This window comes from Petaurus breviceps, unplaced genomic scaffold, assembly GCF_028583685.1.
Source record: "Petaurus breviceps papuanus isolate PSGF00001 unplaced genomic scaffold, PetGlider_PUasm1.0 208, whole genome shotgun sequence".
Lineage (NCBI taxonomy): Eukaryota > Metazoa > Chordata > Mammalia > Diprotodontia > Petauridae > Petaurus > Petaurus breviceps.
The window spans coordinates 30026095-30051935 of record NW_027185852.1 but is presented as its reverse complement, the minus strand read 5'-3'; the positions used below and the strand labels follow the sequence as shown (position 1 = coordinate 30051935).

General features: G+C 55.6%; 3 protein-coding genes across 5 annotated transcripts in view; 1 reads left to right on the top strand and 2 right to left on the bottom strand.

The window, feature by feature from the left end:
- The window catches only part of LOC138165407 (E3 ubiquitin-protein ligase HECTD3-like), a 13042-nt gene extending 12202 nt beyond the window's left edge, over positions 1–840 (bottom strand). Inside the window, exon 1 of the mRNA XM_069093734.1 lies at positions 354–840. Coding sequence (XP_068949835.1) covers positions 354–727 — 374 coding nt within the window. The 5' untranslated portion in view covers positions 728–840. The remainder of the gene's footprint in view (positions 1–353) is intronic.
- Positions 841–7711: 6871 nt separating this feature from the next.
- Positions 7712–12666, top strand: LOC138165406 (uroporphyrinogen decarboxylase-like). 3 transcript variants are annotated; one of them, XM_069093731.1, is made up of 9 exons: positions 7712–7828; positions 8420–8592; positions 8689–8768; positions 9679–9741; positions 9833–10192; positions 10316–10453; positions 10756–10856; positions 11134–11200; positions 11515–12666. In XM_069093731.1, exons 1-9 carry the CDS (start codon positions 7809–7811, stop codon positions 11674–11676), a joined length of 1164 nt encoding a protein of 387 aa, XP_068949832.1. In that variant the 5' UTR covers positions 7712–7808; the 3' UTR covers positions 11677–12666. The 3 variants fall into 3 exon arrangements, with proteins under 3 accessions (XP_068949832.1, XP_068949834.1, XP_068949833.1); XM_069093732.1 differs by having other exon boundaries at positions 7718–7828; positions 8423–8592; XM_069093733.1 differs by lacking the exon at positions 9679–9741.
- Positions 12667–16122: 3456 nt separating this feature from the next.
- Positions 16123–25378, bottom strand: LOC138165221 (selenoprotein Pb-like). The gene is made up of 5 exons (XM_069093336.1): positions 25311–25378; positions 22326–22544; positions 19207–19419; positions 18284–18410; positions 16123–16788 (listed from the first exon to the last, which is right to left on the bottom strand). Exons 2-5 carry the CDS (start codon positions 22529–22531, stop codon positions 16558–16560), a joined length of 777 nt encoding a protein of 258 aa, XP_068949437.1. The 5' UTR covers positions 22532–22544; positions 25311–25378; the 3' UTR covers positions 16123–16557.
- Positions 25379–25841: the final 463 nt, after the last annotated feature.

Genomic DNA, 25841 nt, shown 5'->3' with positions numbered 1-25841 from the left:
GAGAGAGAGAGCAAGGGAGAGAAGGAAACAGGGGAAGAAGGGGGGAGGGAAGGGAGGGGAAGGGAGGAGGGCAATAGAGGAAAGAAGGAAGGGGGGGGGGGGGGCCATCACAAGCCAAAGCAGCCTCTTCTACAAGGGGCACTGTCTTGCCCGGGGCCTCTAGGACTTGAGGCCGCGCCTCGGGAGGCTGTCCCCTCTCCCCTCCGTAGGGACTAGCCCCCGTCTAGGTCCGCGCCGGCCCCCCCCCCCCGCAGACCCGGAAGTGGCCGGGCCCAGGGCAGGGCCAGGTGCCAGCTTGGCTAGGGCAAAGGGCACGGGTAAAGGCTCGGTGTCCGGGGCCGCCCCCCCTCCGCGCCCCCGCCCTCCCCGCGGACGCCCTCACCCTGGTCAGCTTGACCCAGAGCCCGTGGCTATTGCAGAACTCCTCGCCCGTGGCCCGCACGCAGCCCCCGCGCGGCACCTCGATGCTGCCCAGGCTGCCGCGCCCGGCACGCCTGGCGGCGGGGCCGGCGGCGGCGGGGTCCGGCGCCGCCCACACGGGCAGCACGCAGCGCGGGGGCCCGGGGCCCGCGGGGTCCTTGCACAGCTTGTAGCGGACCTCGCGGGGCACAAAGGCCAGCGGCCGCGGCAGCGGGCGGGCAGCGCGGAGGCAGCGGGCCGCCTCCTGCAGGAAGCGCACCCGGCCCAACAGCCCGTGCGGGGACTCGGCCGCAGAGCCCCCCGCCATGGCCCGGCGCGGGGAAGGGGGAGCCGGCCGGGGCAAGAGCGCGGCGGCGGGACTCGAACCTCCGACTCGGCGCCCCGCAACAACGCAGAGCCGGCGACCTCCGAGGCCGGCCCGTAATGACCCGCCTAGTCCCGCAGCACGGCCGTATTGCCCCGCGTAGCCCCGCAGCCCTCAGAGCGCCGCGGTGGTGCCCCGCCCCCTGCGGCCGCGTGCGCCCCTCCCAGCTCACGTTTGGGGCTCTGCTTCACCGGCTCGGACACTTAGAGGCCGCTGGGCCTGACCCCCGCCTCCCTTCCCGTCCCGCTCCCGGCCGGCCTCCAAGCCGGCCGCCCTCGCCTGCATCTGCCGTCCGCTAAGGAATCCCCGCTCCCCCGCCCCCGACCTCGTTCTCTCCCACTCCTCCCAGTCGCTGGCTGCCCCGGAGTCACTGGACGTCCTGGGCTAGCCACCAACCCGGGTCCGGCCCCGCCCCCATCGCTCTGGTCCGGGGGTCCCTCATCACCCCGCAGCCCCTCGTCCTGCGAAGTCGGCTCTGTTCACCCCTCTCCCTTGGCACAGCTGCGGGCAACGCCTGCCTCCTCCGGGAGCTCTCCGGACCCGGCTCCGGGTCTCCCTCTCCAGCCTGACTCGGGCCCTTGGACTTGACGTCCATCGCCCTGGCCTCCGAGCAACTGTCAGCCTCCTCAAACCCCATCAGCTCCTCACCGGGGCTCGCCGTCAGCCCACTACAATGGACAGCTCCTCCATCCGAACTCTATCCTCCTTCTTCCCGGTGACTCTACCCTGCCCCCACCATCTCTGCGCTTCACCACTCCCAACCCATTTTTCACTTCATCCAGCCTTTCCATGCGTCCACTCCTCGGTACTTTGTCCTGGTATCGTCCCTGCTCTGACTCCAAGCATTTATTAAGTGCCTGCTGTGTGCAGGGGCCACAAAGGAAGGCAAAGAGAGCTTCCGTCTAATGTAATTTTAAATTCCTCCCCAACTTGACCACTCCTACTCAAACTCCAGCCCTGAATTACCCTCATCACCGATGTTCTCAGTTCCTACTCCCGAGCTGCTGAACAGAGCTGGAAGAAGTCATACAACCCAGCTGAAAGGTTCTACCACACGTTTTTATCTGATCCAACTGGGCTCTCACCACAGCAAGGCAATGCTTCTAGCCTCCTAGCCTGAATGAGCACTCTGTCCCACCTCTCACGGAGGCTGCTCTAACTTGTTCTTCGTTCCTCAAGTTCCCCCCTCCCTCCCACCTCAGGAGCCTGCCCCCTTCTTTACTAAGAAAATAGAGGCACTACAGGAGAGTTCCTGCTTCTCTCCTATTCTTCATCCCCAAACCTCCTATCATCACCTTCCACTCTCTCCCCATTTCTAACAAAGAGCTGGGCCCTCTCCTTGCCAAAGAGGACCTCTGAACATGTGCCCTCCATCCCATCCCTTCCCATCCTCTTTATCAGCCCCACTCTGTCATCAGTCCTCAACCCTGGGGTGTTGGAGGGGGGTAGGATTTTTTGTACACTTATTCTTGCTATATCTTTTGCTAATTGATACTGTGTTTCAACAGAAGTGGGGTGCTACTCACAGGCCCCCAACAAATTGGGGGGGGAAATACAACTGGGAACTTGAGCTGATGACTCAAAAAAAAGATGCACCCCAACCCCTCAGGGTTACCCCTGGTACACTCAGGGGCAAATGTGGCCCACCCTTCTTCTGAGCTAGGGACACTAAAAAAAAACAAACCTTCTCTAGAGCCTAGACCGGAGTGAGGAACCTGTGGCCTCAAGGCCACATGCAGCCCCCTAGGTCCTCAAGTGTGGCCCTTTGACTGAATCAGAAGTTCACCCCCAGACCAGATCTAGACCCTCCAGCTGTGTCCTAGATCCCTCCTCCCTTCTCAAGCCAATGTCTGAGAAAAGTCATCTCCAGTGAGGCCCCCACTTCCTCTTCTCTCACTGGCTCCTCCACCTTTTGCAATCTGGCTTCCAGCCTCATCGCCCCACCCAAAATGCTCCCTCCAAAGTGAAGGAGGACCCTGGAGGGGCCAAATCTGAAGCTCTTTCCTCCGTCCTGATCCTTCTTGACCTCGGTGGCACGTTTGACCCCACTGTTGCTCTCCCTACCCTCGATCTCCAAGACCCTGGTCTCTCCTGCTTCTCCTCCCCCCTTTCTCAGTCTCGTCTGCTCCACCCTCATCCAGGTGTCCCCTGTGGCCCTGGTCCTAAGCCAGCCTCTCTTCTTCCTCTCCATCAGCCACCTTGGGTTCCATGACCATCTCTATGTAAATGAGTTGGGATAGAGAAATCCAACCCTAAACTCTCTTGCATCACCAACTGCCTTCTGGACATCTTTAAAAAGAGACATCTTGAGCTCAACATGTCCCAGACTGACCTCCTTATCTTTCCTCCTAAATCCTCCCCTTTCCAATCTTCCCTGTTATTATGGTGGGTGCCTGCATTTTTCTAGTCACCTAGGCTCAAACCTTGACTCCTCTCTCTTCCCGCCCTGCCAGCCCCCTGCCCCTATATCCTATACCCTATATATTGCCAAGGTCTGTGGACTTCATCTTAGCAACACCTCTCCTCTACTTCCCCTCTTTCCTCTGACTCTGCTCCCACCCTTGGCCAGGCCTCCTCATCTCTCATTCTGTCCATTCCAAGAGCCTTCTCACCGAGCTCCCTGCCTCCTGTCTCTCCCCTCTTCAGTCCCTCATGGGCTATACAGAGATATACCTGTACCTATGCCAAAGTGATTTTTGTACACTTATACTTGTATATATTTGTACACAAAGTGACTTTCCTTACTCACTGAATTCCAGCAGCTTCCCGTGGCCTCTGGGATCACCTGTGAACTCCTCAGTTGAAATTTTAAAGCCATTTCCCATCTTTCCAGAGTCATTGGTAAGACCCCTCCCACACTGCACTGCAGACTGACCTCCCTGTGCCTAGCAATGCTCCCAGATCTCCCTTCTTCCTTGCCCCTCCTACAGCTTGTCTTCCTGCCACGTACCTGCCGCAGCTGCCTTCATCCCTCCCAAGCTACCTTGTCCCTGTCTGTGTTTATTCTAGAGGCACATGTAGATTTGTATTTATTGGAGGCACCTGGTGGCACAGTAGATAGAGCACTGAACCTGGAGACAGGAAGACCTGAGTTCAAATCCAGCCTCAGACACTTATTAACTGTGACCCCAAGCTAGTCACTTCACCTCTATTTGCCTCAGTTTCCTCAACTGTAAAATGGGTATAACAATAGCACCTACCTCTCAGAGTTGTGAGGATCAAATGAGATCATATTTGTAAAGTGCTTGGCATACAGTAGGTGCCATATAAGTGCTTATTCTCTTCTCTTACTCTGCGCATAATTTTTGATTTTTGCATAATCTCCCCCAGTTGACTGGAAGTTCCTCGAGGGCAGGGGGGTGGGGTTCACTTTTGTCTCTGTATCTCTAGTGCCCAGGCATTTGATAAGAAGCACAGCTCCAAGAGGTGAGACAGTGGGCATCTAGGCAGTAGATGAAGACCATGCCTTCAGAGTGTAGCAGTGAAGGAGGAGAGACGTGGACCAGGAGCAGCCCAATGGGAAGACCCAGGAGGAGAGATGACCACCTTTGTGGGCAGTGAGGGATATGGTCAAACCAAAACTGCCAGAGACTGAGGGCCTGATGCCTGAGTGGGTCTCTAGTGGAGAAAGGGGAGAAAATAGCATTAAGGTCATCTGGAATCCAAGGAGAAACAAGAGATTTTGGAACAGGGGAATCTCTGGTATTCAGAGTGTAGCACCAGGCTCTGATCTCCTTCTTCCAACCCTCATACATGCTGGCTGAATGAGGATCTCAGAGGTGGCTACTATTTGTAACCCTTAGGGCTCCAGGGGTAAACCTGAGGCCTGAGGGAATGGTTTTTCTACAATTCATGAGCGCCCATCGGTGTGCTTCCTCTAATGTGCTATCAGTTGATAGCAATTAGTCAGAGTTAATTAGTATATAGAAACATGAATTTACTAAGGTAATATAGTAAGAATAGTAAGTACCAAACATGACACACTCTCCCACAAATACACACAGAGTCCAGGGGAAGGCAGGATCAGGCTGAGAATATATGATTCTCCTCAAGTGATTACCTGTCAAGACCTTGGCCAGAACATTTCCACCATTGAGATGGCCTGACATTTGCATGTCTGCATTCCAAATGAGCCTCGCTGGGTGTGACTGAGTCTCCTCAACCAATCCCACTGCACTTTTTGAGTAGGCTTATTTTATTTCATCCAATGGCTTTCATTTCTTCTAAATTGATTAAAGACCAGTTTAATGCCTTTCATCAGTTGATTCAGTATTTAGATGATTCTCACCTGATTTGATTCAAGTGACTTCCACCTTTATAAGAGGAAAGACAGGGAGAGGGTTTATGACACTGCCTCCAAGGCTGATGGTTGGTCTTAATCCTGAGGAAGAGGCAGCAGGGGAAGAAGGTTTGTCACATGTCCTAAGGGAGGGCAGTATAAGGATTGCTGAGCAGGGGTGAGGGTCTAGACATACTTGGGACCTGGAAGTGATTTGAAAAAGGCTTGATTTAATCTACTCTGATCCAGTAGGCCTTGATTGAATATAATAATACATAATTAAATGTATTCCAGAGACAAGGGTATTTGGGTCCAGAAATGGGAACAACAGGGAACAAAGAATTCTAGAATGAATTACTGAGAATTTAAAGTAGTTTTGAGTCAAGAAGTAAGTAATACTAAGGGGTCCAATGAGATAAATGTATATCAAGTGCTTATCATCATCATATAGGAAGGGACTTGTAGACAGAGTTTGGATTTGGATTCAGATGACCTGGGTTTGAATCCTGACTTTGCAACTTACAGTCTGTGGGACCATAGGCTGGCCATGCTACTTCTCAGTCTCCTCATTTACCAAATGAAGAATTTGGACAATCTGGTCCATCTGAAATCTGAATCAATGGTCTCAGGTTGTGTTGAGAGGTAGGGTCCATGTGCAAAAATATTTTTAGCAGCTCTTTTAATGGTGGCAAAGAACTGGAAATTGATGGTATGCCCATCGATTGAGGAATGGCTGAACAAGTTGTATTATATGAATGTAACGGAATTCTATTGTTCCATAAGAAATGATGAGCAGGCAGGCTTCAGAAAAACCTGGAAAGACTTACATGAACTGATGCTGAGTGAAGTGAGCAGAACCAGGAGAACATTGTGCAATGACCAACTTAGACTTAGCTCTTTTTAGCAATAGAATGTTCGAATCTAAGACAACTCCTAAAGACTCAGGATGGAAAATGCCATCCACACCCAGAGAAGAACTATGGAGTCTGAATGCAGAGAGAAGCAGACTATTTTCTCCTCTTTTCTTTCTTTCTCATGATTTCTCCCTTTTGTTCTGATTCTCCTTTCACAACATGACTAACTCAGACATATGGTTAGCATGACTGTACATGTATAGCCTTTATCAGATTGCTTGCTGTCTTGGGGAGGGGGAAGGGGAAAGAGAAAAAAATTTGAAACTCAAAATTTTATAAAAGTGAACGTTGAAAACTAAAAACAATTTTGTTTTCATTTTTAAAAATTAAAAAAGAGAGAGGTGGGGTCTGGGACTGCCCTTACGTGCCCTGGCCTGGTCACACTGCATTGCCTCCATCTTCATGCCCCAAATGCACTCACTCCTCAAGCCTCTGCCTTTGGGGAAAATGTCTGATTTCTTTCCAAACTCTGGTCCAGCTGCCCCCACTGGTTGCTCCCTCTGTTTCCTACCAAGTTGCCCACTTTGGGACTTCTCCATCCTGACCCAGAAAGCTTTTTACCCTGCTAGATCATGTCTGCCCTGGAACTCACACCTCAGTAGCACCCCTCCCTTCCTCTCATTGAACAATGGTGATGTTTTTATTCCAGGACAGAACCCTGGACAGTCATCTCCTCATCTCCCATCAAGCTACGTTCCTCTGGGCTTCCCCATCACATCCCTCCTCACCCCCATTAGAACGTAAACCTCTTGAGGGCAGGACTGTTTCTTTTTGCTTGTTTGTATCCCCAGCTCTTATAATGATTCTTGCCAAACCCTAAGTGCATAATAAATGCTTGTTGCCTTGCTCCAGATGTCTCTGCCTTCAGTGTTATCGAATTTCCCAGGAGCTTCCACCTGAGTCCCTCCCCACTCCCAGCACATTCTTTATGCTGCCTTCACTTTCCTTAGCACTGAAAAGATGACCAAAGGGAAAGCCTGGGCCAAGAGGCTGGGGAAGGGCTGAAGGCTGTCATGCTACTCTCATGGGACGTGGGGCATATCTGCAAACAGACGGTGCCATAGGAAGGAAAGTTTCCCAGAGCCCTCTTAAGTTGGCAGAGTGCCCTTGGGTTTGCAGACACCCATTAGGTACAGTGAATAGAGCACCAGTCGAGAATCAGGAAGACCTGAGTTCAGATCCGGCCTCAGACACGTCCTAGCTGTGTGACCCTGGGCAAGTCACTTCACCCTGTTTGTCTCAGTTTCCTCATCTGTAAAATGAGCTGGAAAAGGAAACGGTGAACCAGCCCAGTATCTTGGTCAAGAAAGAGTCAGACACGACTAAACAACAAAGCTGGGTTTGAAATGTCTATCCAGACATGAGCTCATTTAGGATTTCCAACAAAAAAGTATGTGAGGGAGATACTACAACAATTCCTATTTTACAGCTGAGGAAACTGATGGTGGGTAATAGTGGAGCTCGAGGCTTCCCTTACTGAGTGACCCTGAGCAGGTAGCCTCCCCGCTCTGGGCCTCAGTTTCCCTATTGCCACCTCCATCACTGGCTGACGGGGGAGGCCTCGCCCATCCCTCACTAGGACTTTTTGCTGCGCCTTTGCTCTGGGCTTTACGGTAGTAAAGGGGTCCTGCAGGCATCGGCTCGGACAGCCCCAGCTCCCAAGCCTGCACTGTCATGTGACCACCAACATGGCGGCCCCCAGGAACGGCGTGGGGCGGGACCTGGCTGGCGTGGGGGCGGACCCCGGGGCGGAGGACAGGGCTGGGGGCGGAGCTTCCGGAGGAGGCTGGGGCTGCTCTTGGACCCCTCAGAGGAAAGTGGGGTCTGCGCGATGGAGGAGACCGGGCTAAGGTGAGTCTGGCCACGTCCCAGCTCCCGGCCCTCAGGCCCTGGCCTTGGTATTCGGGGCTCCCTGTCCTCCTATCCCCAAAACTCCCCCAACTTTGGCCCTGGCCTCGGCACTCAGGGCCTCTCGTCCTCCTCCCCAAGGACCCACACATGCCCAGCATGTCCTGGTCTCGGCACTTGGGGCTCCCTGTCCTCCTCCCCTAGGAACCCCCCACCTTGGCCCTAGCTTTCCCACTCAGGGCCCCCCATCCTGCTACCCCTGGACCCCCCACCTTGGCCCTGGCCTCAGCACTCAGGGCCCCCCATCCTGCTACCCCTGGACCCCCCACATTGGCTCTGGCCTCGGCACTCAGGGCCCCTCCATATCCTTCTACCCCCAAGACCTCCCCTGTCTCGGAGCCCTCTCCCCTCTTCCACGCTGACCACCTAGGGGTTCAGGGGGCTGTGTTGGGGCGGGGTAGAGGGTGGGGGGCTGCAGTGGGGTCAGGGCTGGGCCTACGGGTTGTGGGGGGGAAGGCTGGAGCAGGGCCTGGCCTGGGCTGATAAGGGGGGTGGGGTGCCGAAGCCTGAGGCCCCTCCCACCCCTCCCCCCAGCAGTAGCAGCAGCCCCAGCAGTGTTAGCCGGATCCCGTGTCCTAGCCCAGGCGGGGACTGCCACCAAGCCTTCCCCGAGCTGCAGAATGACACGTTCCTGCGGGCGGCCTGGGGGGAGGCCACAGACTACACACCAGTGTGGTGCATGCGCCAGGCGGGCCGCTACCTGACTGGTAAGAGGCCTGGGGCAGGGGGCAAAGGGAGGGCGGGACCCCCCCGGGACTCCCCCCACTCCCCTTGGGACTCCCCCAACTTTGCTCTCCCCCCAGAGTTCCTGGCCACCCGCGCTGGGCAGGACTTCTTCCTTACCTGCCGATCGCCAGAGACCTGCTGTGAGCTGACCCTGCAGGTAAGCTCTGGCCCCCCCATGTGCCCCTGGCTCTCAGTGTGGCCCCTCCTGGGGGGGTCCGAGGCCCCCAGCTGTGGACAGGAGGCCTGGCTTCCCACCCTAAGGCTCTTCCTGATCCAGAGCAAAGCTTCTGGGGTTTCCCAGCTTGCCCATTGCCAGGGCTGGGGGCTCTAAATTGCCTGATCCTAAGTGTGACTCGAACTCAGATCCCAGCTCTGTAGAACTGCAGAAGAGCCTCCCCTTCCTTCCTGAGCCTCCAAGTCACTGCAGAACTTGGGGGGAACCCTGCAGGTGAGCCCCACCTGGATGGAGCTGCTGCTGAGGGTGTGGAGGGCCTGGGGTGTAGAGCTCAGAGACAGAAATCCCGGGGCCCTGGTCCCTGGGAGGAATCTGGGGAGGAGGAGACTTGGGGGTAGGGCCCTGTAAGCAAATGCCCTGAAGGCACTGAACAAGCTGGCCAGGCTTGAGTCTCAGAGCACAGCCCCAGATGCCCTTCCTTTACCCCCAGGCAGCTGCCACCCTGTTCAAAAAACAGAGGCCTGCCCGGCCAAAGCAGACAAGGGATCTGGGGCCAGTGAGGCCCCAGGAGCCAGTGATGCCCCAGGAGCCAGGAACAACCAGGCTGCCCAGAGGAGGCCAGGGAGGAAGGGAGCCACAGCAACATTGTAGCCACTTTATAGAGGAGAAAACTGAGCACCAAAGCCCAGGGTGCCTGGGTCCGGGGCTTTGTCCCCTCTGCCAGCCCCTGGCCCTGGGCTCTGTGCCCCTGCTTTGGGGTAGCCATGCCCCTGGTCTCTGTGCCCTCCGCACTGAGGCGGCCATGCCCCTGGCCCTGGGCTCTGTGCCCCTGCTCTGGGACACCCGTGCCCCTGGCGCAGGCTCAGACGCTCATGCCCCTGTTTCCCCACAGCCGCTCCGACGCTTCCCCTTGGACGCTGCCATCATCTTCTCCGACATCCTGGTGGTGCCCCAGGTGTGATGGGGAGCCCTGGTGGAGGAGGGGGAGGGGCCCCCCAGCTCCAGGCCTGATCCTCAGGCTCAGGTTACCTCCCCCTCTTATCCAGGCACTGGGCATGCAGGTGACCATGGTGCCCGGCAAAGGGCCCACTTTCCCATCGCCTTTGAGGGCCGAGAAGGACCTGGACCGGCTCCAGGCCCCTGTGGATGTGGACAAGGAGCTGGGCTACGTGTTCCAGGCCATCACGCTGACCCGCCACCAGCTGGCAGGGCGCGTGCCGCTCATCGGCTTCTCGGGGGCCCCGTGGACACTAATGTCCTACATGGTGGAGGGAGGCGGCTCAAACACCATGGCCCAGGCCAAGCGATGGCTCTACCAGTGGCCCAAGGCCAGTCACCGCCTGCTGGGCCTCCTGACCGATGTCCTCGTCCCCTACCTGGTGGGCCAGGTGGCTGCAGGGGCCCAGGTGAGGGGCCAGGAGACATGGGAGGTGGGGAGACAGGAGGGAGGGGAAGGCCCAGGGTATGGTCTCTCCAAGGCCTGTCTGGTGCTGCCCCCTCTTATCTTCTGACCTCTAACCTCCCCCCAGGCCCTGCAGGTGTTTGAGTCTCATGCCGGCCACCTGGGCCCTGAGCTCTTCTCAGAGTTCGCACTGCCCTACATCCGTGATGTGGCCAAGAGGGTCAAGGCCGGGCTGCAGGAGGTGGGACTGGCACCAGTGCCCTTGGTGAGGCCCCAATGTGGACAAGGGTCTGAAAGGAGACAGGTTGGGGGAGGGGAGCATGACAGGGGCTGGTTCAAGCCCTCCAGGCCTCAGTTTCCCCCTTTGTTGTGACCCCCCCCTCCTGGGGCTGTTGTGGGGAAAATATTGATTTTAATCTTAAAGTACTTCTGGGGAGATGGGGGGGGGGGTTCCAAGAAAACCCGGCCCCTGGGGGTTGACGGGAGTTCAGGGGCCAGGCTAGCCAAATAGGCCGGAGGTGTCCATCTCAGCTTGGGACTCTCATCTCTGCCCTTCCCCCTGCCCAGATCATCTTTGCCAAGGATGGGCACTACGCACTGGAAGAGCTGGCCCAGGCTGGCTATGAAGTTGTTGGAATTGATTGGAAAGTGAACCCTGCCCTGGCCCGGTAAGCAGGGGCCCTGGTCACCCAGACCTGCTCTGCCTCAGACTGATAATGTGACCTTCCACCAGGCATTTCCCGTCTTGTACCTCAGTTTCCCCATGTGTAAAATGGAGGGTTCTTTTTCAGGGGCTTCCCAGGGCTAATGATGTGTGAATGGGAGGCCTCCTGACAAGGGTGGATTGTTGGGGAGATGACTTTTGGGGTGGGGAGACCCCCCAGGAATAGGCCTTTATGACTCTGGCTTCTGGCAAATGCTTATTGACTGAATAACTGGTTTCAGGAAACGTGTGGGCAAGTCAGTGACCCTTCAGGGCAATCTGGACCCCTGTGCCCTCTACGCCTCCAAGGTAGGGCAAATGGGGGAGGGTCTATGGGCTCCGTGGGCATAGTGTGTGTCCGTGAGCACAGGTGCCACCCTCAGTGTGTGTCTGTGGGTGCAGGTGCATGCCTCGGTGTGTATCCGTGGGCACAGGTACCCCCCTTAGTGTGTGTTTGTGGGTGCAGGTGCGTCCCTTGGTGTGTGTCTGTGGGCGCAGCTGCCCCCTTCAGTGTGTGTCCATGGGCACAGGTGCAGCCCTTGGTGTGTGTCCATGGGCACAGGTGACCTCTTAGTGTGCCTTTCTGGCATCCCCCAGCCCACACCTCCATGTGCTTCCCATAGGAGAAAATCGGACAATGTGTGGAAGAGATGCTGGAAGCCTTTGGGCCCCAGAGGCACATCGCCAACCTGGGCCATGGGATCTACCCGGACATGGATCCTGCTCACATTGGCGCCTTTGTGGAGGCCGTGCATCGGCACTCCCGCCGGCTCCGGAACAAGTGACACTCCCTCCCTCCTACCCCCCCCCCGGGCTGGTCTCAGGTGTCCCCCCTCATCCCCGACACAAGAATGTCTGTGAGAAAGTCTATTTTTAAGAGAATAAAGAGTCTCTAGTGGCCTGGCCTGGCCTGGATCGCCATCATCCCTGTCCCTCCTCCTTCAGAGGCCAGGTTTCACCTGGGGCTTCTGGCATGGAGCCATTTCACTTTGGGGCCACGGCCCTTGACCCCGCTGCTGTCTTCACCCGACTCGACAGCCTGATGCTACTTGAGGGCCTGCCTTGAGGGTCAAGAGTCTGGGCTAGGGGCTCCTGCAGGAAGAAGATTAGAGATGGGAAGGGGCAGCCAGTGCCTCTGCCTGGGGGTCAGACCGAGGATGAGCAGGACTGGGCTGACCACTTCAAAGGGAGGGGGCCCACAAGCCAGCTTTGCAGGGAGATAGCACGCTTGGGAGAAGGGAAGGGCCAGGCCCTCCCCACCACTGGGCCTGGGTTCTTTCACCTGGAAAAAGGAAGAGTTGGGTCTCTGGAGTCTCTCCCAGTGCCTGGGCTTGTGTCAAACAGCAGGGGTCAGGGAATGTGTGTGAAGGTACGGGGCCTGGGCTGCACAAGGCCGGCCTAGCCCTTTCTGAAGTCAAGGGACAGCACCCAGCCCTGGAGATCCGGAGGGGCCAAGACTGCCGCAAAATTCACCCAGGCACAGGGGGCACAGGCCTTTTCTTCCCTGGTTCTCATCTCCATGATCCGTAAGGTCCACCGTTGAGGTGGAGAGGCAGCTGGTCTGGGGTTCAAATCCTGCCTCAGAGGTAATACCCACCCCAGGCAAGCTCCTTAACCTCTGTCTGCCTCAGTGTCCTCATCTGTAAAATGGGGACAGTAAAGACACCTGGCTCCCAGGGCTTTTGTGCATGTCCAATGAGGTCAAGTTTGTAAAGTGCTCTGAATGATACCTGGCACACAGCAGGCGTTTAATAAATGCGTGTTCCTTTCCCCTTCGTTCATTCATTCATTGAGGGCGCGCATTTGACCACAAGATGGCGCTGGCAGGCTAAAGTTTGTGAGAGGAAAGTGCTTGAGGGTTAGTGGGGCCTGGGGATCAGGGCTGGGCTTGAGAGCCTGGGCTTCCACCCGGAAAAGACTCGGCCGGCAGAAGCCCAAGGGAAATAGAAACCCCTCTTATCCAGCCCCATCTCACTTTACAGATGAGGAAACTGAGGCCTAGAGAGGGAAGGGGATTTGCCCAAAAGCACAGAGGGAGGCAAAATTTGAACCCTGGTCCTCTGAGTGCAAACCCAGCATCTTTTTCATTACCATGAGGGTGGTCTTCAAGCATCTCAAAGGGTCCTCATGGAGAGGTGGCATTAGCCTTGTCTGCTTGGCCCCCAGAGATCCCCCGGGAAGGGGGTGACAGGACAGAGTTTTATGTCTTAAAAAACCGAGAGCAATGGTTGGGCTACCTCTGGAGGTAGTGAGCTCCCCGTCCCAAGAGGTATTCAAGGAGAGGCTTGTCAGGGATGTTGTTGTGGGATTCTGTTCCTACTGGGAGGTTCCATGCTGGGAGCATAGCCAGGAATCCCCTGTCAGAGCATAAGTTCTCATCATTGCATGGGGCTGGTCCCTGCCACCCTACTGCCCATGGCCCTGGTTTTTTTAGTCCTGGCTGAGGGCAGTCCCCAAACATTTATTAGCTGCATTCAGACGAGTCTGCAGAGACCCAGGTCCAGAGAGCTGTCAGACAGCCTTCTGTGAGGGGCCCACCCATCAAAGAGGTGAATGGGGGCATCAGAGGGGGCTTCCTGGAAGAGATGATGTTCAAAGTGAGCTTTAAGGGTGAGGATTTAAGGAAAAGGTTTAACGTGAGCTTTAAGGAAAAGCCAGGCCTGGGGTTGCTGGGAGCCAGGAGTGGGAGGGACAAACACCCCTTCCAGGGGCAGGACTCATTTCTCCTGAGAAAGTCTCAGGAGACCCCTGTTGTGGGAGAGCCCAGTATAGACTCGAACCCTGGTTAGAGCATAGCTCAGCTGCTCCAGGTCAGGGCAAGGCAAGAGCTCAGGCCTTGGAGTCAGGGGTCCCTGAGCTGGGGTCCCAAGGTCTCAAGACCTTGGGAAAGTTCCAGGCTTTTCCCAGAGCACAGGAGGGTTGGGGAGAGTCACAGAAAGCATTGTCAGGGCCTGATGTTAGTAGCCTGAGTCTGAGAGCTAGCCCCCAGTGGGCGGGGCTGCCTGGGGTGGGGGTCCTCCCTCCCTAGAGGTTCCTTCCACCAGCATCTGTACCTAGAATTGGTTTCTGGGCCCAAGGAAGGCTGTTTGTGGGATACTCCCCTCCCATCATTTACCAGTTCCTTCTCCAGAGCTGGAGCAGACTCCCATGCCTTTGGAAGCCCAGCAGGGCAGGCTCTGGGACACCAGCACTCTAGACTGGCTGGGGAAGTCAGGACCACTCAAAGAGCAGTGGGGAGCCAAGGGAGGAGTCCTACAGGGACCTCAGGACCTGCAGTGAGCTGGCACGGACTAAGGCCCTCTGAGTGTGGCCGGGCAGGAAGTGAGGGGCACATCCCTGAGGGTATCCTGGACTGCAGAGCCCTCACCAACCACACCTTCTAGTGGGGAGCTTTGGGTAGAATGATGCCCATTTTACAGAAGAAAGTAGTCTCACCAAGGTGAGGTGGTCTGATGGGGGGGGGTAGTCACCTGACTAGGAAGTGCCAGATTCAGTTTGAGCCCAGGAGCTGGCTCCAAGTGCAGCAGGAGGTGCCCTGTGTGATGGAGAAAGCTAGAAAGAGAACACTGGACTGGGTCCCCCTGGGGGTCAGAACCCCAAGGAAGGAAGTTCTCTAGGTTGGCAGTGTGTCCTTCCTGAAAGGTTTCTTCACTGATGTTGTCAAGAGTCACACAGGGGACAAGCCCCTGCCCTTCTGTGGGCCTCAGTTTACCTATCTGAAAAATGGGAGGTAGCTCCCTGCTGCTGGTCTTCCCCCACCAACATCTCAAAGAGAGAGACATAGGAGAGCCAGGCCCCAGGGGGTGGAGGGGAGGGGCAAGGAGGTCAAGAGGGACCTGCTCAGGTGTCCCCTTCCTAAAGCCACATCCTACAGGGACCTCAGGACCTTACCAGCACCTACCCCCCAAGGGCTGGTTTGGTTTGTTTTTATAAATAATCGTCCTCAGCCTTTCCTCCTCTTCTCAGTCATACCCCTAGAAAAAGCTGTCTATACTGCCCCCTCTACCCCCTCCTTTCATACTCTCTTTAAAACCCTCGAAGTCTGGCTTCGGAACTCATCATTCCACAGAAACGCGGCCCCCAAAGTGAGCAAGGATCTCCTGGCTGCCAGAGCCAGTGGCCTTTTCTCCATCCTCATTCTCCTTGACCTCTCACACTGCTGGTCACTCTCTGCTCACTAGGTTTTCAGGACGTCTCTCTCTGTCTGTCTCTTTTTTTCTATCCCTCCCTACCACCTCTGTCTCCATCTGTTTTTCTCTCCTCTCTTTCTGTCTCTGTCTCTCTCTCCCTCTCTCCTTTTCTTTCTCTCTCTCTCTCCCTCCTTCTCTCTCTCTCTCCCGTCTTTCCTCTCTCCCTCCTCTCTTTCTGTCTGTTTCTCCTCATTTCTCTTTCTCTCTCCCCCCCTTCCCCCTCTCCTTTTCTTTCTCTCTCTCTCTCCCTCCTTCTCTCTCTCTCCCATCTTTCCTCTCTCCCTCCTCTCTGTTTCTGTCTCTCCCCATTTCTCTTTCTCTCTCCTCCCCTTCCCCCTCTCCTTTTCTTTCTCTTTCTCTCTCTTCCCCCTCTCCTCTCTCTCCTTTTCTTTCTCTCCCTCTCCCTCCTTTTCTCTTTCTGTCTCTCTCACTCCTCTCCCTCTCTTGTTCCCCTCCTACCTCTCTGCCTGTTCCTTCTCTGTCTCATTTGCTGGATTCTCCTCCCTGTCCAGCCCCCTGACTGTGGGAGTCCCCAAAGCTCTTCCTGCCCTATAGCATTTCAAGCTACTCACACTTTTACTCTTCACTCCCTACATCAGCTGTCCTCAAACTTTTTGGTCTCAGAACCCCTTTACACCCTTAAAAATTTTTGAGGACTCCCCCAAGAGTATTTATATGGTTTATATCTATCAACACTGACCATATTAGAAATTAAAATGTCTTAGTACTATCGTGAAAATAGTTTTGACGTCCCAGAAACCCCTGGGGAGTAAAGACCACCTTTAAGGGTCCCTTTGCCAAACTGGCCTAGAGGCTCCTCCCAAGGCCTCAGCATTTCCTCTCCTGCCCTCTTTAGTCAAAGGGCCACCCTTGAGGGCCTAGAGGGTCACATGTGGCCTCAAGGATACAGGTTCCCCACCCCATCTTAGACAAAGCCCAGGGTGGCTGCCACACACGCACATGCACACACACACAACAGTGTCCCAGGCTCCCTCCCTGCCCCACATGCACCCTGAAAACCCTCAAGCAGACTGGTGAGGCAGGGCAGAGAAGTTTATTGGCCATTTCCCCAAACCCTCCCCCACTCCTCTGGACACTTGTGTTGGGTCAGGTTGGCACCCCATCTTGGCTTGTAGTTAAACCTGGGTGTGAATGATGGAGTCTCCTCCTCACCCCTCCTCTCTCCATAGCATCAGCCCACCATGACCGGCTCCCCGGGTTTCACTGTGGGCATCATGAATTGAGGGAGGAAAGGGCAGTAGGCAAGGTGTAGAGCTAGCCATCACCACTGGCAGGTGGGCCTTGATGGAGCCAGATGGGCTCTCTCCGTGGCCACCATATCCCCAGGGACACCTCAGTTTCTGCTCTCTCTAAAACGGGCCAGACTGACAGAGGGGAGGCTGGGAGTGGGGCTGGTGGCCCTCTTGGGGACAGCCTGGGAGTGGGGGCCTGACTGTGACTGTGGCCATGAGATGGTTATTCAGTGGCCTCATTGAGGGGCTGCTCTAGACTGGGTAGAGGGAGGCTGGCTGATGGCTTCTTGCTGTGGCTGTGGACAGGACCATGGGTATGGGCTGGGGGAGGGGTGCTAGACCACAGAGTTGGCCTGTGGGTGCTAGACCCCTCAGCCAGAGGCTCCTGCCCTTCTCCTTCCGTGCGAGGGGACTGAGTTGGAGACTCAGCCTTCGCCTTGTCCGTGATGTTTACCTAGAGAAGAAATTAGACAGTGATGGCCCACCAGCTTCACATGGACCCACTAGGCAGACCCCCATTCACCAGCTCTGTATAGAAAGCAGCCGGATGGAGCTGGGCTGAGGGGCCTGAAGGCAGGCTCCAGAGCTGGGGCTAAGCAGGACTGCCAGCTTACCAGGGATCCTGAGGGGAAGGGGGGCCTGCCTTCCCTCTCTGGCCCCAGGTTTCCATTTTAGAGCTGGTTTCCATCTCAATGTACCTTCAGCCCAGCCCAGTCCAGCCCTGTCTCAGTTTCCTCTGCAAGGCCAAGCATAAAGATAATTTTCCTAGACAGCCACAGAAGAAACAAATTACCCAATCCCCACTTCCAAGGCTAAGGCTGGTGGCCTGCCTGCAAGGACATTATTCAGCAAGAGGCAGATTCAAAATAACAAACTGCCTTAGTCCTTCAGGTCTCCTGGGGCGAGGGTGGGGGACTTCTCGGGAGCCCTCCCTCTGCCAGGGCTGCTCCTGCCGACTCTCCAGGAGCTGTGCCTTTGGACAAACATCTGAGCTAGTATTTGAAATTGTTGTCTGGGCTATGGGCTATGGACACCCAAAGTGACCAAACCAGTTTATGGCAGCCCCACGCACTGAAGATCAACTACCTGGCAGGGCACAGTGGGCACCTTGTGCAGGAAGAGGCCCAATCAGTGCCAGGCTCCAAGCAGAGGGTTCATTTAAGGATATGCTCACCAGCCCCCTCAGGGAGCTCTCCTTACACAGACATAGATCTGTATATACAGGTCCCCTCCACTCACACCCTCCTCTGATGTCTGAACTGTCTGGTTGGAAGCCTTGGTTCTCAGGTGTTCTCCCAGAGGAGCCCAAGATCTGACAGGATCTACCCGGAGGAAGACGTTCCCAAGAGGTACCGAGGTCTGGGTGGATCCTGCATCTGTCCTCTGAGGCTGAGTAGGCTTACCCCTGGTATGTGGGCTTCTGGGGCTGAGAGCCTGGACATCTCGGGGAGCCCCTACTGGGGGGTGGGGGTAAGGGAAGGCCCCTCTCATAGCTCTTTGAAGGTTGAAAGCCTCTCCACCCACACCTCAGAAATCCAGGGCACAGTCTATAGCCACACAGCACAGACTGGCAGGGGGCAATATCACACTGTGTGCTGCTAGGGTGTCCATCCACAGGCCCTCCCATGGGGCATTACCCACAGTCCTCCTCAATGGCCTGGTGGGCCCCTGATGGTAGTAGGGGTGGGGGGGAGAAGGTCTCTGCTCTCTCCTTGACTGTTAAATCCCATGGCTCCCAAGAAGCCCACCTTTGACCCCTAGTCAGCCCAGGGAGGTAGAGAGAACACTGATAAGGGTTCAAGGTCACCCTCTCCCCATGTGCTCTTGGACAAGTCTCTGGTCCTGTGCCCACTTGTGAAGTGAGGCAGTGTGATGGCACAGTTGATATGGGTACCTGCCCAGCGTGAGGCCTGGCCTCCCATGTATGCCCTGCCCTCTCTGGGTCTCACCTGGGCAGGGTAGAAAGAACAGTTCCCACAGTGATCTTGCCGGTGGGTGATGCGAATGGCCGACTCCACATAGGGGAAGTGCAGGAAACTGAAGGGCAGCTGGAGGTGGAAAGTCAGGCGACCACACCTGTGAGGGCAGACAGAGTCAGACTGCTATGGAAAGAGGGTTGGCCTGGAAGTCACAGGGTCTGAGTGTGAATCCTGCCCCTGCCCTGGCCTTTGATAAATCCCTGGCCCTGGCCCTGTCATCTGACCTTGGACAAGCCCCTGGCCCCTAGGAGTCATAGGGTCGGAGTGTGAATCCTGCCCCTGCCCTGGCCCTGGCCCTGGCACCTGACCTCTGATAAGTCCCTGGCCCTGTGGCCTGACCTTGGACAAACTCCTGGTCTTGGCCCTGCTGCCTGACCTCTGACAAGTCCTTGGCCTTCTCTGGGCCTTGGTTTCCCCATCCACAAAATGAGGCATTGGATTAAGGGGGCTCTCAAGCCACTGCCTCCCCAGATCTCTGTTGCCCCACTGAGTCTGGGAAATCCATGCCTCCTCAGGCAACTGGGGCAAGGTGTGTGAGGTTCAGTGTTGGCACCAGCCCTCTGGTGGGACGGTGGGTGCTGGCTGCTCTCCATTAGAGCAGGAGACTATGCCCGTCTCACACACACTCATATGGTCTCTGGGCCCTGGGGTAGCTCTGCCAGGTCAAGGAAAAGAAGGGACAGGAGACCTGGCAGTCAGCCCTGAGGGGAAAAAGGCACCACTCAGAAGTCACCTGGAGCCAAGTTCCTGCCATGGGCTTAGGAAGCACATGATGGGCACAGACTGAGAGGGCCCCCAAGGCTACAGCAACCTCTCCCTGACCCATCAGTCTCTCCGTCCACTCCCCTCCATTCTTGGCGTCACCTATAACCCCAGCCCCGCAGCCAGCCTACCTGTCATAGACAAGGAAGTCATCCTTGGCGCCTCCAAGGATGCTCCAGATGTCAGGGCCAGGCCCTTGTTGGCCATAGACAGGCACGCCCAGGGGTGCATGGCGTGTCAGCTCCCCATGCAGGGCCTGGGACAGGGGCGACTTCTCATTGACTATGATGAAGCGAACACCAGCGACACCCACGCGGGCCAGGCGCTCCTGCAAGTTGCCTATGCTGAGGACAAGAAAGGAGAGACTAGTAAGGAAGTTCCTCTCCCCCAGCCCCTCTTGCCTTCAGAGTCTTTGTGGGCAGGGCCTTGACCTTGGGATGGGAGAGCCAGGAGAGTGGCCCGGCAGGCCAGACAGGGGCCATTCCCAGCCCTGCCTTTGCTTGCCTTTGAGACATTGGGGGAGAGCTCCTCTCTCTGGGCCTCAGTTTCCTCCTCTGTGAAATGGTCCTGGAGGTAGGGAGGAGTGCCTCAGGAGTTTCTGAGCTCCCTCAGAAGTCTGTGGGGGAGGTGGGGGGCAGAGGGAGCTGCTGAGTGGGAGCCTCTCCTAGTCCCCTCTGGCCCCCTAAGATGGGGGAGGGTTGACTTGTCAATAAGATCCTGTTTCTGGGTCAAGTTGCCTCTGCCCATTCTTCTCCCTCCCCCTTTTCTCTCACAATAAATAAACTCACTGTTGGCTGGGGCCTGGGAACAGGCAAGGGGCAAATGCCCAGAAAGTGGGGCATTCCTGGGGGCTGGCCCAGGAAGGGGAGGGTACCAGGGGAGGCTCAGCTCAGAACTTCCTGGAGACCTTCTGAAGGCCATGGTCCCCAGTGGCTGCCAAGGGCTTTCTGCACAACTGCCCTTTAGGAAGGACACTGAGTGCCAGAGTTAGGTAAGCACATTAGGTAAGCCTCACATTTGTGGTCCTGATAAAACTGAAACCATTTACTGTGGGCTTCCTCTTTTCCCCACACCCTCACCTCCTACTCCCAGATGCCTTCTATCACTCCTGTCTCCCATGAAGAAGTGGCCCTCTCCTGCCAGGTGAAGCCCTCTGCATGTACAAGGGATCCCAGTCCAGCCCACCTTCCCAGCAGATTGCCCCTCTGTCACCTTGGTTCTCATTTGTCTTTAATGTCGCCCGTCTACTGCCGCTCCCCTCCTGCCTACAAACACATCCACATCTTCCTAGGCTTGATCTGTCCCTCTGCCACTTTCTGTCCCACCTCTCTCCTCCCCTCTGTGACCAGACTCCCCTCGGGGGGCCACTGACAGCTACTGGACAGCTTCCCTCTTCTCTCTTCTTCCTCACCATCTCTTAAGCCAACTCCAGCGGCCTTTCCTTAGTGCTCACCCTTGCTGGCCTCTGCAGCCTTTAAGGCTGCCCAGTGCCCTCTCCGCCTTCTCTCCTGGCTCTCCCCCTGCCTCCTGACCACTCCTCCTCAGGCTTCTACTGCATCTTCATTCAGGTCGCACCCCCCAGGCCCCTCCCTCCTCTCTTCTCCTTCTAAGCTATATCACTGGTGCTCTCATCACCTCCCAGCTGCCTCAGACATATTGAACTGCATGTCCCAGAGACATGCGGCTTAACTTCAGTGAACTCATTATCTCTGCCCCCTAATGCTCCCCTCTGTTACTGTCAAGGGGCCACCATCCTGGTCCCCCAACCTTGGTGCCTTCCACGATTCCCCTCTGTCTCTCTGTCACACACACACACACACCTCAATAAATCCCTGTGGCTCCCTATTACTCCCAAGAATAAATATAAAATCCTCCACTCATTCAAAGCCCTTGGTAAGCTGGCCCCCTCCTGCCCTTCCAGTCCCCCCTGCCCCGGTCTTCCATCCCGTGACCCTGGCCTCTGGCTAGTCCACAAACACCACACCCTGCCTCTCTGCTCTGGGCCACCCCTGGGCCTGGAACACTCTCCCTCCTCATCTCCACCTCCTGCCTTCCCTGGCTCCCTTCAGGCCCCCTCCAATCCCACCCTCTACAGGAAGCCTTCCCCAGCCCCTCCTCATGCCACTGCCCCTGCCCTGGCTGGTGCCAGACTCTGCAGAGTGGTTTGTGTCTTGTCTCCCCCGTTAGCCTGGGAGCTCCTAAGAGCAGGGACGGTGCCTGCCACATAGCATGCACTTCTTCAGGGTTTGTTGACTGACTGTGCGTGGCCCTGTACCACTGGTTAGGTAAAGGCATCAGTGCCACACTCATTGAATAGCAGATGAGCTCCTTCTGCAATGGCGAGGGTAGGGGAGGGCACATGTGGACACACTAGATGACAGAGTTTGAAGCTAAAAGGGTCTCAGCAAGGGACAGCAGGTCAAATTCAGGGGGACAAAGTCACCAAAGTGTCACCTTCATAGGTATAGGATAGTGGGAATCCTGACTGGATGGACTTGTCTGGGAAAGACTTGGAGGTCCTGGTGGACCAGAATTTCACTCATACACTAGTGTGTTAAGGCAGACAAAGCCTGGTGCACTGTGGGGCTGCATTCAGAAGGACTAAAGAGGTGAGAGTTGGGCCTCCTCTGGAGCCCTGGGGTCTGAAAAGGGCTTGGAATGGGCTGGAGAGTGTCCAGAGGAGGGCAGGCAGGGCATGGAGGCTCCAGGAAAGGACCTGGGGATGTTTAGCCTAGAAAGAACATTCAGGGAGGCCCCCAGAGGATCCCTGGCTCCAGGTGTTTGAGAGGCTGCTGTGGAGGAGGGTCAGCCTTGCTCTGCTCGACCCATAGGGCAGAGCAAGCAGCCAAGGGAGAAGGCCACAGAGAGGCCGACTGAGCTGGGTAAGTCTAGAAGAATTTCCCAACAATTGTGAACCCTTCCTGAGTGGGATGGGCTGCCTTGAGAGGTGGTGATCTCCCCATTCCTGGAGGTCTGCAAGTAGAGGCCACTTGTTTCTGGAATAGAGAGGGAGGCAGTCTTGTTCCCACTGAGGTTCTTTCCCAGGATGAGATTTTGTGATGGGGGAAACAGGCTCAGAATGAGAATATGACTTGATGTCGCCGCATGGCTGATAAGTACCAGTTTGAAGGTTTGCCCTGAAGTCTCTATTGATTATAAGTCTGGCTCCCTTTGCCTCGACCTCCTGGGCCTCTCGGCTCTGGTCTTCGCCCCATTCCCTCCTTGAGACCACCCCTCTTGTGCCCGTCACCTGGCAGCTTGCTTGAGACAGAAGTGTCAGCTGGCCTTCAGGAGGGCCACCACTGTCACTTGGCCCAGGGCTTCCTCCATGGGGGATGCGCCTCCGTCCACTTGCCATTTTGGGGCTGGCTGGCAGATCCTGGTCCCATTCTCAGAGGCCAGGGTGGCCCCCACCAGCCCCAGCAGGAAGGCCACAGCTAGTCCTGGGGGACCCATCCCTGCCACCGGCCTGGAGAACAGAGGTGACAGAAGTCTGGAGGTAAAAACAGAGAAGGCCTCTCTTTGTTCTCATTCAATCATTCAGCAAACAGTAATTCAGTGCATGCTGGCTACAAGGTACTAGGCAAAGGTTAAGAAAAGCCTTGGGCTTGCCCTCAAGAAGAAGCCTCCATTCTGGCAGTGGGAGGGCAGCATGGCAAGGATTCAGGGAAGGACCTAGGCTGAAACTATGGCTTTCCTTCCTGTGTGACCTCAGACAGGCCTTCTCCCCATTCTGGGCCTCACTTTCCTTATCTGTAAAATGAGAAAGTGGGATGCAGTTTCTAAAGTTGTGTGCAGCTCCAAACACAACGTTAAGTCCTGCGCAACTGGACAAAACAGAAGAGATCTTAGAGATCATGGAAAACAACCCCTTCGTTTTACAAAAGGGTAAAGTGAGGCCCAAGGCAGCTGGGTGGTACAGTGGATAGAGACAGAGCACCAGGCCTGGAGTCAGGAGAACCTGAGTTCAAATCCAGGTTCAGAGACTCACTAGCTGTGTGACCCTGAGCAAATCACTTTTCCCTGTTTGCCTAAGTTTCCTCATCTGTCAAATGAACTGGAGAAGGAAATGGCAGACCACTCCAGTGTCTTTGCCAAGAAAACCCCAAAATGGGGTCACAGAGAGTCAGACAATGAAAGAAATGACTGAACACCACCACTTCCTACAGGAGCTCCCTCCTGATTTCCTCAACTGTCAGCTCACTTTCCTGGTGTCTCTCCCTCTCTCTCTCCTCTCTTCCCCCCTCTCTTTCTGTCTGTCTCTATCTGTCTCTGTCTCTCCCTCTCTCTCTTCCCCCACCCCTCACTCTCTCTCTCTGTCTCTTTCTCCCATATCCTCCTCTTTCTCTTCAGTAGAATGGAAACTCCTTAAGGGCAGGAGCTATTTCCTTCTTATTTTTATATCCTCAGTGCCCAGCCCAGGGCCTAGCACCCAGATGGCCCTTAATACATATTTTTTGGCTCATAGGATCACAGAGGCACAGATGAAAAGGGTCTCAGAGTCCATATAGCCCAACCTTTTCATTTTATAGATGGGGAAACTGAGGCTCGGAGAAATGAAATGAGCTGCCCAAGGTCACACAGGGAGGAAATGATAAAAGCAGGATTTGAACCCCAATCCTCTGGCTCCAAAGCCAGGGCTTGTTTCCACTGTACCAGGCTAGATGAGTGGGAGTGGCCTGGGTGCTGTAGAGCTGGGGCATTCCTGTGTGGGAGGAGGCAAAGGAGTCCCAGTCCCTTACCGCCCCCCTCCCTCCCCATCTCAAGCTCCCCTGCCCATAGCCCAGGGGTTGCTCAAGCAGATACAGCTCCTGAGGCTGAGGCCTAGGGCTCCCGGTCACTGGGAGGTGTCTCAGTCAATGGAGACCAAAAGGGAGGCCGCCCCCAGCAGTTAGGAAGGACAGAGCTGGAGCCCAGTCATTCATAATTAGCTTCTTTTTACTGATAAGGAAACTGAAGGTCAGAGTGGGTGGCATCTCACCCCAGCCACATTCAGTAAGACGTTAGTGTCAGAGGCAGGATTCACACCCAGAGCCCTCCTGACCCAGCCCAGCCCAGCCCATCCTCCCCCAAGGAGATTCTGTGTCCCCTGTCCTGGGCAGTGGAAGCCCTCCACCCCCACCCTTACCACAGCCACCTCCACAAAGGACTTTGTACAGACTGTCCCCAGCTTGCTCTATCCCCACCTCCTACCAGGAGCCAGACAAACAGAGAAGAGCAGCCCCAGGCCTAGGCTCTCATGTCCCCTCCCCAGGACCCCTCCTGGTCCAGAAGGGATTGACTGCTAACCCCCTCCCTGCCTTCCAGGGTCCTTCAGAATTCTACCAGCTTTCCTAGGCCTAGACATCCCTGCCCTCTTCCAAGACGGCAGGCCAAAGGCCCAACTATCATTACAGGCATGGAACAGAACGACTGCAGACCTGCGTTCTAATTCTTCCTGTCTGTATAACTTCATACTCACCCCTCTTCTCTGGGTCTCTTCTGTGACAGGGGTAGGGGAGGGGAATAGGCTCCATTTCTTTCCCTACTCTGACATTCTCTGAACCTCTGGGGGTTCCTAGGACCTGAGCAATGCTGGGAAAGGATCTTGCCAGGCCTGAAGCAGCTGTGGATCTCTGAACCCTTGTCTCCCAGCACTCATGGTCCAAGGACAGGTCCCAGTGCCCCTCCATCTGACCAGACTATTTCAGGACTCACTGAGGAAGGGTCCTGGGATAGCTAGGGATCCCCAGATGGGCAGGGGGTCACTGGCAGCAAGGTCCCTCTAAAACACCTGTGTACGGATCAGGTACAGTAACTTTTTTTCCCATATAAAAACAGACTTAGCACTTATTAAAATAGATTCAATATCACTTATTTTGACCCAAATTTTCTTGACTGCTCTTCCCCTGGCTTCTCTCAGATGCCTAATGTATTTTCAGTCTTTCCAGATATAGGTGCAGAAAGGTCTGGATGTGAGTCCAAGGTCCTGGGTTCAGATATCATCCCTACAGTGATGGGCTATGTGACCTTGGGACTCATTTTCTTTCTCTGAAAAACAAGAGGGTGGACTTGAAGGTCTCAAAAGCCCCCATGGCTGGAAATATGGGGTTCTAGGTCTTCACCAAGGAATGACCCCATGGCCCCTTGAGATGGGGACAGTCTGTGAACCCTCACACATCAGTCCCTTAACTTGCTTCCCCCCAGTCTTGGCCTAGCTCCTCAACTGGCAGAGCAGGACGGAGTGATACTTCACCTGGTGCTCTGTGGTCTCCTCTTTCCTCAGCTGCTGTCCCTTGGAGCTGGAGCCTAGCCTAGGGACCCGTGACCTTTGCCCATCAGACTTTATCTGTGCCCAGCAGCTCCGCCTCAGAAGGAGGGGTTGAGGTAGAGGGTGTAGGCTGGGGTCCAGATCAGGGGCTTAGCCTCACTGGTCAGTTGACCTGCAGATGCCACTTACCGTGTGTGGTGTGTGTGTGTGTAGTGTAAGTATGTATATGTACGAACATGTATGTGTGTGGTATGTGTATGTATATGCATGCACATGTGTGTGGTATATGCATGCACCTATATGTATATACACATGTATGTTATATGTGTGTATGTGTGTAGACAGACCCCTAGCTGCTTACATGTTACCTTCCCTATTAGGATGTGGATTCCTTGACACACTGGACTGTTTGTACCCTTCTTTGATGGCCTTTCATGCTTAGCAAAAGGCTTGGAACATAGTAAGAAATGCTTTTTGACTAACTGACCCACTAATTGACACCTAGCCTCCAGCCCT

Excerpts from the sequence above, each read along its gene's own strand:
- LOC138165406 (XM_069093731.1), top strand. The coding sequence starts at position 7,809 with ATGGAGGAGACCGGGCTAAG. Across the intron at positions 10,193-10,315 it reads AGGTGGCTGCAGGGGCCCAG|GCCCTGCAGGTGTTTGAGTC; the intron begins GTGAGGGGCCAG and ends ACCTCCCCCCAG. Across the intron at positions 11,201-11,514 it reads GTGCCCTCTACGCCTCCAAG|GAGAAAATCGGACAATGTGT; the intron begins GTAGGGCAAATG and ends TGCTTCCCATAG.